Source organism: Mustela nivalis (assembly GCF_964662115.1).
Source record: "Mustela nivalis genome assembly, chromosome: 1".
Lineage (NCBI taxonomy): Eukaryota > Metazoa > Chordata > Mammalia > Carnivora > Mustelidae > Mustela > Mustela nivalis.
Window position 1 is genome coordinate 200,414,570 of NC_139020.1, and position 15,748 is coordinate 200,430,317.

The window sequence follows — 15,748 nt, forward strand, 5'->3', positions numbered from 1 at the left end:
GAGAAGGAGAAAATCGAGACAAATGATGAGGAGCATCCGGAGGGTGACAGGTGGCCCCCAGGAAGATGCGGCACCAGCTTCCCCAGAGAACAGAGGCCGGCGAGGACAGGAGTAACGCCTGAAAGCCACACACTGGGAGAGAGAGGATGGGGGCGCCCCGGCACAGAGAGTGCGTGTGGGCACCACACCTGGAGCGCGCTCTGTCCCAGCGGTGCTGGAAATCGGGTCAAAATCCTCAGCGGCTTCCAGGGGGCAGAGGGACGGTTGTGTCACTGGGGATCGACTTTAAGTTTTGCGCACAGCGAGTGTCACTGAGGATTTTATCTAGGTCGTGGTGGTGGGGGGGGGGGCACCAGCTCCTGGGGAAGGCAGGTAAACTCCCTGCCACAGGCCTGGCTCCAGAACGGGGCGCCCCGGCACGGGGACAGGGAAACTGGACCCCCATGACTTTAACTCAGCCTTGCTGAGAACGGGCCGGTCCAGCTGCTGACATCAGTGGCTGTTCTGAGTACCGGTTAGTAAGGACACACTTCCCAGCAAACAGGAACTGGCAGTGGGACAGGCGAAGGAGCTCTCAGGGCCCACACGGCTTCGAACCGCCGTGCTTCAAATCCTCCACCCCACCGCTCCTCTAAGAACTCTTTCACTAATGCCCCTAGTTTTTTTGTTTTTGTTTTTGTTTTAACGGGGAAAATACAGTCACCATATTATGAAAAGTTACCAGCAATAATTTCTCGGGGTTCAGCCGAAGCCTATCAGGTGTCCCTCATCACCCACTCCATTTTCTCAGATGCACGGAGAACTTAGTGGCATTTTTCTTGGTTGTATCAACTTACATCGCTGGGTGGGAGCCCCAAAGATGCCAACACGTTGTGTCCTGAAATATTCTAGAAAATGGTTCTCCTAAAAAAGTCCGAGTCTCTCGGATGCAGGGTTTTGGTGTCCTAGAGCTGTGGGACTAGGGCTGCTGTTCAAAGGACGGTGCCCTCGCCCCCCACCATCTTGTTTCTAAGCCATTAGAACCTCCACATGCTTGCTTTGACCAAGACCTCAGAAAAGACCTCCTGTCTTGTCACACCAAAGCCGCGCCCTTCGTGAAGTCCTGGGGGCCCCAAACATGGCATTCTTAGAACTGGTGATTGCTCCCGAGTCATGGTTTCAGCTTGGGCTTTCGGTTCTCAGTCGGGGAAGAGGGGCACAGGGCAAGGGCTCCTCTGGGCGTTGGAGGAGAGAACACATGCTCTTGTGTAGACCCTCAGGCCTAGACTTCAGTTTTCTCTTCTTTAAGGATGGAATCCTCTGGATCACTGAGGGAGAAAACCTGTCTGAAGGGACCAGCTGACTAGGCCTTACACCCCCGTATCCCTCGGGACTCCTGGCCACGATGGAAGGAGCCAGTGTGGGGTGTCCTCTTCTGTACACAGTCTTAGAACCATGATCCTAAATACTTCTAGACACAGTGCTTCCCTGGAGCCTGGGGGCTGACCTTCAGCTGTCCCTGGGGAGGCCTGTCCAGGGAGCTGAGTCATTTCTGACCCCAGCTGGGGTAGGGGTGGGGCTTGTGGCCTTGGGATGTGGCCAGGGAGCCCAGTGGGCCTTCCCATGTGGCCCCCCGCACCCTCTCCTGGCTTCTGGCTCCTGGGACTCCCCCAAGTTGCCTTACTCAGGGCGGGCCCCTCAGAACGAGTGGGTCCCCATTATGCTGCATCTCCGGGCACGAGGCACCAGTTAAATGGCCAACCGAAGCCCAGGTGGGATTCCACACTGGACTTGGCCTTCAGGGTCCTAAAGGGGAAGCAGCTCTTTAAAATCATCTCAGATAGGGGCACCTGGGTGGCTCAGCGGGTTAAAGCCTCTGCCTTCGGCTCAGGTCATAATCCCAGAGTTCTGGGATCGAGACCCGAGTCGGGCTCTCTGCTCGGCAGGGAGCCTGCTTCCTGCTCTCTCTCTCTGCCTGCCTCTCTGCCTGCTTGTGATTTCTGTCAAATAAATAAATAAAATCTAAAAAAAAAAAAAAGTCTTAGATAGTGGCCGTTTGACTTGAGAGAAGTCTTCCAGTCCCCATCTGGTGGCCTTGCAAGCTTCCATCTCTGACACCTCCTCTCATTACTCATAGCCTCGGGCCAGGGCCTTAGTACTGTTCTCCCAGACTTTTCCAAATGCTGCCTGATGGGCCGCTGGCCTAGAGCACCGCCCCCGCCCCAACCATGGCCACCCAGCGACACAAGGGCAGCCCTGTGACAGCTGTGGACAATGAAAGCTCCCGCTGACTTAGCTCTCACTCTGTGCCCAGGTCTGAGCCACTCGATCCACCCGAGCCAACCTGTTTCTCCTCCCACAAGCCTGTGAGGGACAGGCATGACGGCTCTGTGCCCATTTTACAGACGGGGAAGCGGAGGCTCACAAGGTGAAGCCACTTCACCCAGCCAGCGGTAGAGACGGGCTGGATGACCTCCTGGGTCCTCTCTTCTCCCTGATCAGATGCCCTGCCAGCCCCCCAACCCTCTCGGGGGTGGAGCCTGGCCTTCTCCCCAGTGGCCTATGCTTCCCTCTTCATGGCTCTCTGTTCCAGCGTCACTGAGGGCTTTCCCTGCCTTTGCTTCTGCCGATCAGGCATCCTCTCCCCACCAGGGACACACTGCTCCTCGAGCCCAGGTCCCACATCCCCTTGCGCTAACGGCCCCGCCTGCCAGAAGCAGAGAGGTCCACACCAGTAGCTGGGGACCCTGCCGTCTCCCCTGGGGCTTGGGCCCCCTTCTGCCGCCCTTCCCTCCCCTCTAAAATGGATTTGGTCACACAGCTGCCTCGTCTGTGACATGGGTAAACCCAGGCCTGCTCCCAGGGCTGTGGTGCGGGGTCCACGAGTCATTATCTGGAAAAGTTCTTAGGGCAATGCCTGGCCCTTAGTCGGCACTCACTGCTTGTTCGTGGGTTTTGTCATGAGAGCGTCCAGAAGCAGGCCAAGCAGCTCCTGGCAACATCTGATCTAATTCTTTCCACACCAGGCAGAGCTGGGCGCAGTGCTTGCCTCCTTTTATCATTGAGGAAACAGAGGCCTGCCTACAAAAGTATCTTGTAAAATGGGAGACTTCCAAGCAGGACAGTCTCATTCCCAAGCTCCATGCTTCATCTGGAAGCTACAGAAACTGTCTGTGGGTGTGCCCACCATGGGCCCTTTAGACCGTCCCTCCTGGGCACTGAGCCGCTCAATGCTGAGGCAGCGCCTCTGGGCTGGGGACCCCCAGGGCTGCGCCCAGCCCTGCATACCACAGGCACAGAGGACACAGACACGGCGGGCCCAAACCACGCGGAATGACACCATACTGTCACCACACCTGCTATTTCTGCCCAGGGTACCAACCGAGATCACACAGACACAGAACACAGGCCGCCATGGAAGTTCCACCATGTGGCACGGTGGCCCGAGCTAGAGGTTCTCCCCATGGGGGAACCCGCAGGGCGTCCTACTCACAGCCTAAACTTAGGGTTTTCGTTTCCACAATAATCTGAAACCACTTTACCGATGACCAGGACGAGATGTCTTTGCCGCAGCGACTAAAGCAGAATGGTATTTGATAGGCTCAAGTTAGCACTTCCTCACGCTGAGGACGAGTTCTCAGGGGCACCCGAGATCATTTCTTATAAACGTTATTTAAGGTAAAGAAACTTCTCTGTGTCACCAGGCTATTTTTGGTTTTGAAGCTTTCGGAAAGGAGTCTACCAGGGCAGGCCCATGTCCTCCCCTCCGTGGGGGAAGCAAAGTGGGGTTGCAGTCGGGGAACGAGGTGTGAGGGGAGGTGGTGTGGAGAGAAAGTGGCTGGGAAGGGGCCGGGTCTCCCGCGTGGAGCCGTCTTTCCAAACACCAACTTGCCGGCCAGGCCCAGGGTGCAGAAGAGCCGGGGCCTGGCCGACTGGGCCCCTGCGAGGCCCGGCTCTCTCTCAGCTCCTGGATGGTTCGGTCCTGGCCCTTTTCACCATTTGCAACGGTTTTATTTCTTTTTCTTTCCTTTCCCCACTCTCTCCCACTCGGCTTTCAGCTCCATCAGGGCAGGGAGGCTGTCTGTCCTGTTCGATTTTGTATCACCCCCCCAGAGCCTAGCACTGTGCCTGAAGCATAGCAGGTCACGTGATCACTACTGACCAATGAGCAAATCACCTCAGGACCGGCGACCAACTTCTCCGAGCCCAACTTCTTGAGTGAAATCAAGGAGAAGGGAAACGCCTACCTGACAGAGTGGTAAGAGTTTAATAAAATCTTGGATGTGAAGGGCCTGCCCCCACGTGTGGTTCAGAGACGGGCCAAGAGGGCCCCCTGTTTCCCTTTCCCTCTTCAGACACATCAGCATTAAGAATTCCTGGTAATGTGTTTCCGAGTAAACACATGAAAGATGTAATAATTACCTAAAGGATAAACCATCTGAGTTATGTGCTCTGTAAAAGGTTGGAATATAAAACTACTTTTATGCATCTATAATGACGTAATTTACCAAAAAAAAAAAAAAAAAAAAGGAAAGAAAGAAAGAAATTAAAGAAAAAAAGGAACATTCCGGAGCTGTTCTGAAATAGCTTTCCCAGTGAGGTGTTCCCTCTCCGCCAACCACTCACCATCCCCCTCCTCCCTAAACGAAGCAAGGGCCGAGGAGGAGAGCGGAACGCTGAGGGAGGAGATCAAGGAGATCCGAACTTCTGATGCGGGGCAGGGTTATGTCACAGGCTCGCAGTGCATGGTGACCTCTCAAAGCCGAAATGGACGACCGTAAGACAGGCGGGGAACGGTCCGGCCGAGTCAGGCCGGGTGGTCTAGAAAGGTCTGACCACCTGGCTGCGGGGGACACTCACCAGGACGGCCATCTCTACCACGTCCGGCTGCTGAAGGAACTGCGGGTCCACAGCCGGCCAGGCCTGCAGCAGCACACCGGCATCCCAGGCGTAGTGGGCACACAGCTTCCCAGGAACCTGCGCCAGGCCTGCAACATCAAGGCACAGACGGTCACGGGCACACGCAAGGTTCATGGGAGCAGAGTACACAGCTTTCGCCCCAGGGCAGCCTGGCTTGGAGCTGCCCGGGGAGGCTGCACCTCGGCTTTACACAGCCTACTGGGGGCCCCCCACTTATGTTGGCCTGGCTTATCATCTGGGCTTAGGGGTACCCCCTCCCCATTTAAACAGGACCCAGAGCTGTAGAGATGGATGGATACTTGGTTCTAAAGTGTGCATTTAGGGAGACACCTGGGTGGCTCAGCTGGCTAAGCGTCTGCCTTTGGCTCAGGTCATGATCCCTGGGTGCTGGAATCAAGTCCCGCCTCGGGCTCCCTGCTCAGTGGGGAGCCTGCTTCTCCCTCTCCCTCTGTGCTTTCCCTAACCCCCCCTCTCTCAAATAAATAAATAAACAAAATCTTTAAAAACCTTTTAAAATCTTTAAAAATAAAAACCAAGTGAGACTTGGAAAAAGCAAGGCTGCTGATTTCCCTTGGTCTCTGCAGTTCTGTTGGTGAACTTACGTCTTTGTGCTCCTGAGAACGGCTCCCAAAATAACGAGCCATGCTCACTTCCTTTCCTGCCTGTGAAGACTTGCGGCCTGGAGGGCCTCCTAGCCGGTCCTTTCACTCACGATCACGGGCGCCAACATGCCGGGAACAGCAGGGATCTCAACCTTCACACTATACTTCTTCTCAAGAGGGGCTGCCAATGGCCTTGGCTCAGGATGGGTCAAATGTGAGGCAGCAGCGAGGAAGGAAATCCCCACGAGCCTTGTGTCCTACAGTGTTTCATGCTGCAGCCCCCAAGCCGAGGCAGCCGTACTCAGCACCCACAGGGCTATAGGGGGACTCCAGGGGATTTCAGCCACGGGGCTGCTTGCAGGGCAAGTTTGGACTGCAAAGCCTCTGCCGATCCCATGAGCACAAGAGATGCCCCCAAAACGTGCAGGAAATACACCCATCAGAAAACCGTGGACACATGCCCCTGCATCCTCATCCTCCCAGGGGAGGGCCCTAGGCCAGGGCTGGCAGTGAACGTGGCGGCATGCCCAGGCTGGGACAGAGCCATGGCCGCTGCATGGCCTTCATTCTCCCAGGGGTAGGAGAGAGGGGATGGTGGTGGCCCTGCACCCCTCCCCCCTGAGCCCAGGAGATGCATTTGAGGGAGGGGCCCGTGCCTCACGGGTGGTCTGAGGCCAACTGCAAGACGGAGGGACCGAATCCCACCAACGCCAGTGCCTGGAACACTGGGCTGGGACTGACAACGTTTTATTTTCCTTGAGGGCAAAAATAATACATGCTCCTTGCAGACAATTTATAAAAGGTCAAACTAGAGAGCAGAAAATCATGTTCACCTGCATAGCATTTTTTTTAAACTTCTGATTTTTTTCCCCCAAAATATGTTTTGAGAGAGAGAGAGAGCAGAGAGAGAGGCGGAGGGAGAGAGAGAGAATCTCCAGCAGATTCCACATCGGCTTGGTCCCACAACCCCGAGATCATGACCTGAGCTGAAATCAAGAGCCAGATGCTTAACTGACTGAGCCACCCAGGTGCCCCTAAACTTCTGATTCTGAAGAACAGTGATGTATTTAATGAACAGTGTATAAGGCAACCCCACCAAACTGAACCACTACCACCAAGATCATGCTGTATATGTAGTTTTGTATTCCTTTTGTTTCATTATTTTAAAATAATAGTGAATTTCACAGAAAAGGAGGATATGCAGTCGTAGGCATATGTGACCCTAGTTTTATTAAATATTTCTACGAATGGGTAAAAGGTGAGGGAGAAGAAAGCAGAAGGACATCAGTGATTCTACCCAGGAGACGGAATCATAGGTGATTCTTCCTCTTTTTTTTAAAAAAATTTTATTTTTATTTATTTAACAGACAGAGATCACAAGTAGGCAGAGAGGCAGGCAGAGAGAGAGGAGGGGAAGCAGGCTCCCTGACAAGCAGAGAGCCCGATGCGGGGCTTGATCCCAGGACCCTGGGATCATGACCTGAGCTGAAGGCAGAGGCTTTAACCCACTGAGCCACCCAGGCGCCCCAGGTGATTCTTCCTCTTAAAGCTTTATAAACTCTCTGCAAAAAGCATTTATTATTTTGGTCATTTGAAAAGACATTTCGAAAGCAAGTTTTCCCACACTGCAAGATGGGTTCACGATTTCTCTTCTGGTTTCTTTTGAAGGCTACATTTTGTTCCCCGTTTCACTTTTGAACCCAGCCCTGTTTCATTTTGTGCGTGAAGTGAAGGAGCATTGGGGCACCTGGGTGGCTCAGTCAGGTAAGCGTCTGCCTTCGGCTCAGGTCATGATCCTGGGGTCCTGGGATTGAGTCCTGCATCGGGCTCCCTGCTCAGCGGGGAGCCTGCTTCTCCCTCTCCCCCTTCCCCTCCCCTTGCTCTCTCTCTCTCTCCAATAAATAAATAGAATCTTGAAGTGCAGGAACATTACACGGCCAATTTTCCAAACCTAATTCGGGGCGCAAACCTTCTCTTTCTTATCGGTTTGTGATGTTTCTTCTACACTATCTTGTACCAGGGGTGGTTTCAGGACCATCCACAGCTGCTACACGAAACTGCTCAAGGTGGTCATCCACGATGCGTGGGAGCACAGGCCAGAAGGTGGACGGACACACCGCTCCCTTGAGAGAGTCTTTGTGCCAAAAAAACGGGTCGGCCTCATTCGGATGTGTGCTCTGTGACACAGCAGATCTGCGTTCTGAGCTCAAGCTGCTTATCTCATTGGTAGATGGTTACAGCTGGTTCCCACACTGGGTCCACGGCCCCCTCTGAGCAGCACCGACCTGCTCCACTCTGGGACCTCTGTCATGATTCCCGGGCTAGTGTCACAGATGTCGGTGTGGCCCGTTTTGTTTCTTCTCTGGCACTCTCGTCATAAGCCTGTGCTGCGAGTCAGTCTGCAGGGAGGGAAGGCCCGTCAGAGTCTGAGGACCAAGTGGTGTCCGAGATGTATTCCTGGGCCCCGGCTGACCCCTGTGCCCTGGGCTTCCAGAACTTACTGAGGAAGCTACTCCATTGCTAATAAGCTGTTTGGCAGGAACCAAAAGGAGCTTCCTGCTCAGTCCTCAGAAAGGGTACCATGACGACTCCCATCTAAATACAAGACGGAGGTCACAGAAGGGAGATAATTGTTTCTGTACTCCAACAGGCTGGCCCTGTAGGGCTCGTCCTGTGACCCAGCTGCAGTGGGAAGGATTCCAGAACCTCCGCATGGTCATCGTATAGGACGCCTCGGAGATGAAAGGGCCTTGGACACAAATGTTCTGGGCAGAAGCTGTTGCAAATTCCACTTAAAAAAAAAAAAATGAGGAAGCCCAGCCTTCCTGGAGCAGCCCGGATGCTTATTTATAGGGGCCTGGGTCCTTGCCAGAGTTTGCATGTAGATGGGAGCGGGGCGTCCTGCTCAGCGGGGCGGAACAGAAACTCTCGGCTACGGGTTCCTGCAGTGTTTTGCCTCCCAACTCTGTAGGGAAGGAAAAACACCCCATGTTTGCATATCTTTACATGACATGTGCCAGGTCGAGAGCTGGCCTTTGGACAGCACCTGGAGAAAGTCTGACCGTGGGCTGGGATACGTCAGGGCCCTGGTGCTCAGGGCCACCACCCAGGGCCGGCTATCTCCTGTGGCCTCCCCCTTCCTGCCCCTCATCTGGGAGAGCTTTTGTCATCAGACCTTCCTCAGAAACGATCCCTCTTATGCTCCAAGAGCTGGGGAGGTCACCACACCACCATGGCAACCCGGAGCAGGTGCTGGGATGGGCTTAGTGTCTGGGGATGGCAGCCTCTCTTGCTGACCACCAGTGGACCTGCTTCTACCCTGCATCCCTGCGCTCACGCACGTGCACGTGCGCGCGCGCACACACACGCGCGCGCGCACACACACGCGCGCGCGCACACACACGCGCGCGCGCACACACACGCACGCGGCTGGACTTGGGAACTCCACTGAGCCTCACCCAGCCCTGGTGATTCAAAAAAAATGGACAGGATGGGATATCGGCTCATTTCAGCCTTTACCCGCTGAAGGAACTCCACGGACATTATTTTGAGATAACGACACCGACGCCACACACATAATTGTACGTAAAATGCCATCTGGACGTCAGTGAGAACTTTTGCACTGCAAAGATCACACACATACCCCTACACGATCTGTATGTTTGTCATTGTGCTGGAATTAAGGGATCCGGCACATATGTACAGCAAAACATGAAGCTACGCTACTTTGCGGCCGCTTTCATTTCACGAAGAGAAATGGATTGGCGGCAGCAGCCTGATGGTTTGGGATAACGAATCCGTTCTGAATGGCTCAGGGGGTGCCCGTTGCTGTCGCCTCACAATTACAGTGCTGGTGGGAGACCCGGAGCCCGCACCAGGTAAAGCCTGAGGCAGGAATCCAGACAGAAGGAAATCACTGCACAGCCATGAGAGGGGCCAGAAAGACAGAAACAGAGACCCCCACACTGTCAAGAACTTGTATTTTGGACAAGAGGCTAAACTCAAAGCAGCACAAGAAGTAGCAGAAGGAGGACAAGCACCCAAGTGTCCACGAGTAGAAGACGACTCGACTTCTGGAACGTCGCAGGGCAGCACACAATGTGGCTGATGAGAAAGGGTCCGGCCGAAGTACCGACACAGAACAACTCCAAACACAGAGTGAGAAAACCGTTTGTACGGCGGGCCAACGTTCGCATTAAGAACAGATGCGCACTGAAGACATGAACAGAAATTTCTCCAAAGAAGACATCCAGATGGCCAACAGACACATTTAAAAGGTGCTTCACATCACTCAGCATCAGGGAAATACTAATCAAAACCATAACGAGATACCACCTAATACCAGTCAGAATGGCTAAAATTAACAAGTCTGGAAATGACAGATGCTGGTGAGGATGCAGAGAAAGGGGAACCCTCCTACCCTGTTGGTGGGAATGCAAGCTGGTGTAGCCACTCTGGAAGACAGCATGGAGGTTCCTCAGAAAGTTGAAAATAGAGCTACCCTACGGCCCAGCAATCATACCACTGGGTATTTACCCTAAAGATACAAACGTAGTGATCCGAAGGGGCATGTGCACCCGAATGTTTATAGCAGCAATGTCCACAATAGCCAAACTATGGAAAGAACCTAGATGTCCATCAACAGATGAATGGATAAAGAAGAGGTGGTATATATACACAGATCTCATCTCGTACAAGCATTTATTAGCATGAGTGTGAGGGTGCGGCTTCATGGACCCTCCGCCACGGTCAAGATCCAGGGCAGCTCGGCCACTGCTGGGCTCCTCGTGGTCGCCTCTGTGTGGCCACTGCCCCGCCCCCTCTGCCCAGTCCCTAAGCCCCGGTGACCACTAATGTGTTTTCTACCTCTATAATTTGGTTAGTTCAAGAACACTGTATAAATGTTATCATGGAGTATATCATCTTTGGAGACGGACTCTTTTTTCCACTCAGTCGGATCCCCCTGGGATCCATCCACGCTATTGTCTACGAGAAAGGTCATTTTTGACGTTGATGAAATTATGCCTCCAACCAGAGTAACACCGAGAAGCTCCCCGTCCGGTGATTTTCTGCTCTTTGACTGTCCACCCACAAAGGAGACCTTGTGTCCTCTGTCTGGAAACGGAATCAGTGACTCCAAATACACAAAATTTGCCTAAGCAAGCAGCTACCACCCTCAGCGGGGGAGCACAATACTCTATTATGGTACACAGAAGTGAGCTGCGGGAATTCGGACATGGTGCCTTGAGCTTCTCAGATCCAAAACTTCAGGAAGGAAAAAAGATTTCCTCATCCTGTTACAGTTTGCCAGCTGCCAAGACGTTGGTTCTGTTTCTCACTGAAGGTCTCCACTGCCTCTTTAAGGGGCTGGCAGGGGACTATTCAGCCTCCCCGAAACGTTTCCTTTCTATGCACAGCAGGGGCGGCCATTTTGCCCACTGGACTCTGAGTCTCCCCTAGAAGACGGATCCCAAATCTGCTTCTCTAGGGAACTCTAGAAAAAGGCCATTTCTGAACACCCCACCCTCATGGTCTTCCCTTTACAGCTGTTCTGAGTTATCTGTCGAAGACATGGAAATGATATCAAAAGCCTCATGAAAGTGAAATTTTCTAGAACAAATGAAATGTGTGTAAAAACTGCCCAAAGCCTTGGATCAAGAATGACTGATAGTGCGGGATGACAGTAATGATGTTCCTCGTGACACAGTGCTTCTGTCTGCAAAGGACTCCCCCCACCTTGAGACACCAGCCCTGTTTAGCTCTGGGAAAGACAGGAAGAAGTCATGTCTCCATTCTCTCCTGAGGGCACCTGACCCACACCTGTGACTTAATGACCAATGTGCACGGGGCCTGCCACACCAGGTGCACGGGATTCCTCACTTAACTGTCACAGACCCTGCAGCTCATTCGGAGGGTGTCCCACATACACACGTGGAAAGCCAGGAGACCAAGGTTTCCCATTACTTCCTCGAATTAAAAAAAAAAAAAAATTGGTTGCTATGAATTTGTAAAGCTCGAGGGAAGACCTCTAGACCGCCCTCCCCAGTTCTCCCACAAATGCCCAGAACAGAACCTGGCACATAATACATGCTCAATAAACTGAGATTCAATCTCTACCTACTCATGGTAACACAGCTCACGAAAGCTGTGTGGCGTGTTGGAAAAATCATGGTGCAAGGTTCGAGATGCGTTAGTTTCTATCACGATGCTTTAGTGCATGTCCTGTTGGGGATCCTGCCATGCTACAGTGTACACTTGATTCCTAAGACCTGCCAGTGAGGGGACAGGGCCCTAGGGAGAGTAGATCCTTGCTGCCTCCCACAACACAACTGAAGGGACATGAAAAGCAGTGCGCGCGCGCGCGCGCGGGGGGGGGGGTAATGCAAATCCCACTGACATTAATCCTTCGTGGGAGAAATGAAAGGAGGGAGGAAGACAGATAATGCGGGACAAAGCAGGAAGATAAGAGAGAGACGTGCATATTTGAGGATGAGAGTTAAATTTATTACAAATTAGATTGGTTTGTTTTAGAGCAAAGGAAGACAAGGAGAGAATGAACAGCGAGCCATTTAAAAAACTTAATGCGGTTGTCTATGCTGAAGGAAAGAGTCATGGCATTAAACGGCATTAGTGTAGCAGGGCTTGATCCCAACCTGCCTTTAGGGCACTCAGCCTCTTCAGCGAAGAATGGGTACATGTGTCATCCTCTACCGTCTGTTCTAAAGCACCACAGTCCGAGGAACCCAACACAACTCTCTCGGTAGAGTCTGTGACACCCTCATTTCCAAGCTTGACCGCACACGCTGAGCAAAACTGGTCTTCCTTAAAAAAATAGGTGCCACATTCTAAATCAAACACTAGCACAGAATTTGACGGTACACTCAAAGTCCGTTATGCCATGGTCAAGATGAATCCAGGCGGGGAGAGCTTCATATTAGATGGTCAATGAACAGTGACATCAACAGGGCAAAGGGCGAAATTAAAAGCAGATGACACACCCCTCAACAGCTGGAGAATGGATGTTAAATAAAATATAGCTCCTATTCCTAATACGAGTTCTGGAAAACAAGGACAGAGAGCTGCTTCCTTAACCTTAGTGGGGATATCCGCAGCCTGGGAGGCTCAGTCAGTTCGGCAACCGATTCTTGATTTTGGCTCAGCTCATGATCCCAGGGTCGTGAGATCAAGCCCTACACTGGGCTCTATGCTCAGCGGGGAGTCTGCTTGAGAGTCTCTCTCCCTCTCCCTCTGCCCCTCCTCTACCCTGCTCATGCTCTCTCTCTCTAAAAAAAATTTTTTTTGAAAGATTTTATTTATTCATCTGAGAGAGAGAGAGAGAGAGAGAGAGAGACAAAGAGAGCACAAGCAGGGGGAGAGGGAGAAGCAGACTCCTTGCTGAGCTGGGAGCCAGACCTGAGGCTCGATCCCAGGACCTGGAGATTATGATCTGAGCTGAAGGCATATGCTTAACCGTCTGAGCCATCCAGGTGTCCCCTCTCTAAAAAATTCTTTAAAAAACCCCTAAAACATTACAGAGAGTATCTATCCTAAACTAACAGCCAACATCAAACCCAACAGGGAATTGTTACTTCCCCTTCAATCTGGAAGTGAGACAGGACCACCTGGACCACCACCTTTAACATTCCATAGGGTTTTTCTGAGCCATTTAACACACAGTACGTACACAGACACCAAACCATAGAAAGAGAACACTAATCCTTATGTGCTGATCACGGAATCCTAGACTATCCAAGAGGCTTTTACCCCTAACCCAAAGTAGGAAGGATTTGTAGGGAATCTGGGTAATAGAAAAAAGTAGGCAAATAAATTTTTAAAAATGACGTGCCAGCCATTACCAGTCAAAAATCATAGGAGAGAAAAGGTTTCAGTCACAAGACCAAAAATAAAATATAACCAAAAAATACTCAGGAATAATCTTAAGAAATGTGTAGGACCTCCACGAAGAAAACTTTAAAACCTGACTTAGCATAAGGGGAAGTCTTGCGTAAAGACAGAGACGGGGCACCTGGCTGGCTCAGTTGGTGGAGTGCGCAACTCTTCATCTGGGCAATTGTAGTTCGGGCCCCACTCTGGATGTAAACACTACTTAAAAATAAAATCTTTTTTTTTTTCATAACTAAATCATTTATTTTATTTTATTTATATTTTTTATTTTCTTTTTAAAAAAATTTTTTATTTTTACATTTTTTTTAAGATTTTATTTATTTGACAGACAGAGATCACAAGTAGGCAGAAAAGCAGGCAGAGAGAGAGGAGGAAGCAGGCTCCCAGCCGAGCAGAGAGCCCGATGCGGGGCTCGATCCCAGGATCCTGAGATCATGACCTGAGCCGAAGGCAGAGGCTTTAACCCACTGAGCCACCCAGCCGCCCCTAAATTATTTATTTTAGACTGTGGGGGAAGAAGCATGAGCAGGAGAGGCAGAGGGAAAGGGAGAGAGAATCTCAAGCAGACTCCGTGCCAAGAGATGAGCCTGACACTGGGTTTGATCTCATAACTCTGAGATCACAACCTGAGCCAAAACCACGAGTCAGATGCTTGATCAACCATACCACCCAGGCATCCCCAAAATAAAACCTTAAAAAAAAAGTGGGGAGGGGGAGAGGCAGACCACATGTAGGTCTGGGAGGGGTAAAGATATAAGGCTTTCCCAAATTTATTCTGGGTTTAACCTCATTTCAAGCAAAATCTCAAGGACTTTAATAATAAAATTATACCAGAGTTCTACTGAGAGGAATAAACAAGTGAGAAGCACTCAAATAATTACAAGAAAAGAAATGAAGGGAGGCTAGCCCGCCACCAGATGTTAAAACTATATTGAAAAATCTGATAATTAAATCAGCAAAACAGAACACATACTCCAGAAACAGAGCCTGGAGTGGAAACAGGGATAACTTTCTAGGAAAGCAGTCTGAAAACATAGATCGAGAGTCTCAAAAACGTTCCTGTCTTTTCCCCTTCAAGGGCACGATCTGAAGCGGAAACTCAGATCTCTGCACGGACTCGGTCCCTGGCGGATTATGGGAGCTAATGCCAGACACGTCACTTGGGCAGTTACCAAAGTCATGCCTGGGGGCAATTAGTACAGTGATTAAAAACGGTTTACAAGTTAAAAAAGAAAAATCAAAATGTTTACAAGTGTACCTTGTTTTTAAAATGGAAATACAGATGACAATTTTTTTTTTTTTTTTTTGCAAACCCACAGGAAACCTATCAGAGTCCCAAGTAAAACAAAGATGGGCAAACTGTTGGCTCCACATTCTGACTGCCTTGAGTTGGTCCTGACTGGCCACACAAGGCCTGTGACAGTTAGACCAAGGCCTGGGGGCCTGAGCTGCTCTAAGACCTAGCCAGCAGCTCTGGCCGTGACGTTCATCCTCATAACAGCCCAGGCGGGAGCATGTCACTCAGGGTTTCCAAAAGAGGGCATGGGCCCCGCTGAGGTTATTCTAGCATGCAGGGCGACTTTATCGCCAAGGGATGGCAAAGTCCTTGCCAAAGCCCCGGAATCATGACGGAGGCTCTTGCTGTGCCTATCCACCGATGAATCAGAGAATTTTTGGAAGCAGATCTGAGGATGTGCATCAAAAGCCTTCATATTTTGGGTCTCTTTGGGGCCAGCATTCTATTTAGGCATGTGTTCTAAAAATCAGCTATTCAACTTTTAAAACTATAATGTATCATTTATAAATGGTCTGTGTCCAAAAATAGGAAATGGGAAGACACCATAAACCTCACACCATCTGAAAAAGCAGTTCCACATTAAAGCAACAAAAAATAGAGATGACAAAAAGGAAAAGAAAGAATTAACTATTGAAGACAGCTTAGGGTAAAGAACATTCAAATTATTTCTTAAAAAGAGAGGATGTAGGTATTTCTAGTGATGGCCTTTTAGAATGACCAGTGGGCCCTGAAAATGCTCTCAGGAGGCTGCCCTCTGAGAGGAAAAGTGCGTGAAGTCTTGCCTTAGGCTTTTCTCTGAGAGTCAGGTCCTAAGAGTAGAGGGACACAGTCCCCCACTGGCTAGTGCATCAGAATCACCCAGGAGCTGGTTCAAAACTCTCTAGCCTGGGTGGCTCCGTTGGTTAAGTGTCTGCCTATGGCTCAGGGCACAATCCTGGGGTCCTGGGATCAAACCCCAGAGCCCCATGTTGGGCTCCCTGCTCCTTCTCTCTGCCAAACAAATAAATAAAATCTTTAAAAAAGCCCAAAACACTCTTCAGTCACT

At 51.0% G+C, this 15,748-nt stretch overlaps 1 protein-coding gene across 5 annotated transcripts in view; it reads right to left on the reverse strand.

The window, feature by feature from the left end:
• The window catches only part of LARS2 (leucyl-tRNA synthetase 2, mitochondrial), a 149,298-nt gene that overhangs the window by 1,284 nt on the left and 132,266 nt on the right, over window positions 1–15,748 (reverse strand). For 4 of the 5 annotated variants that reach the window (XM_082705644.1, XM_082705645.1, XM_082705646.1 and 1 more), the window contains exon 20: window positions 4,840–4,967. In XM_082705644.1, the coding sequence (XP_082561770.1) occupies window positions 4,840–4,967 (128 nt within the window). Of the gene's footprint in view, window positions 1–4; window positions 1,830–2,032; window positions 4,968–15,748 lie in introns of those variants that run through there. The other variant, XR_014304559.1, reaches the window with a different exon arrangement.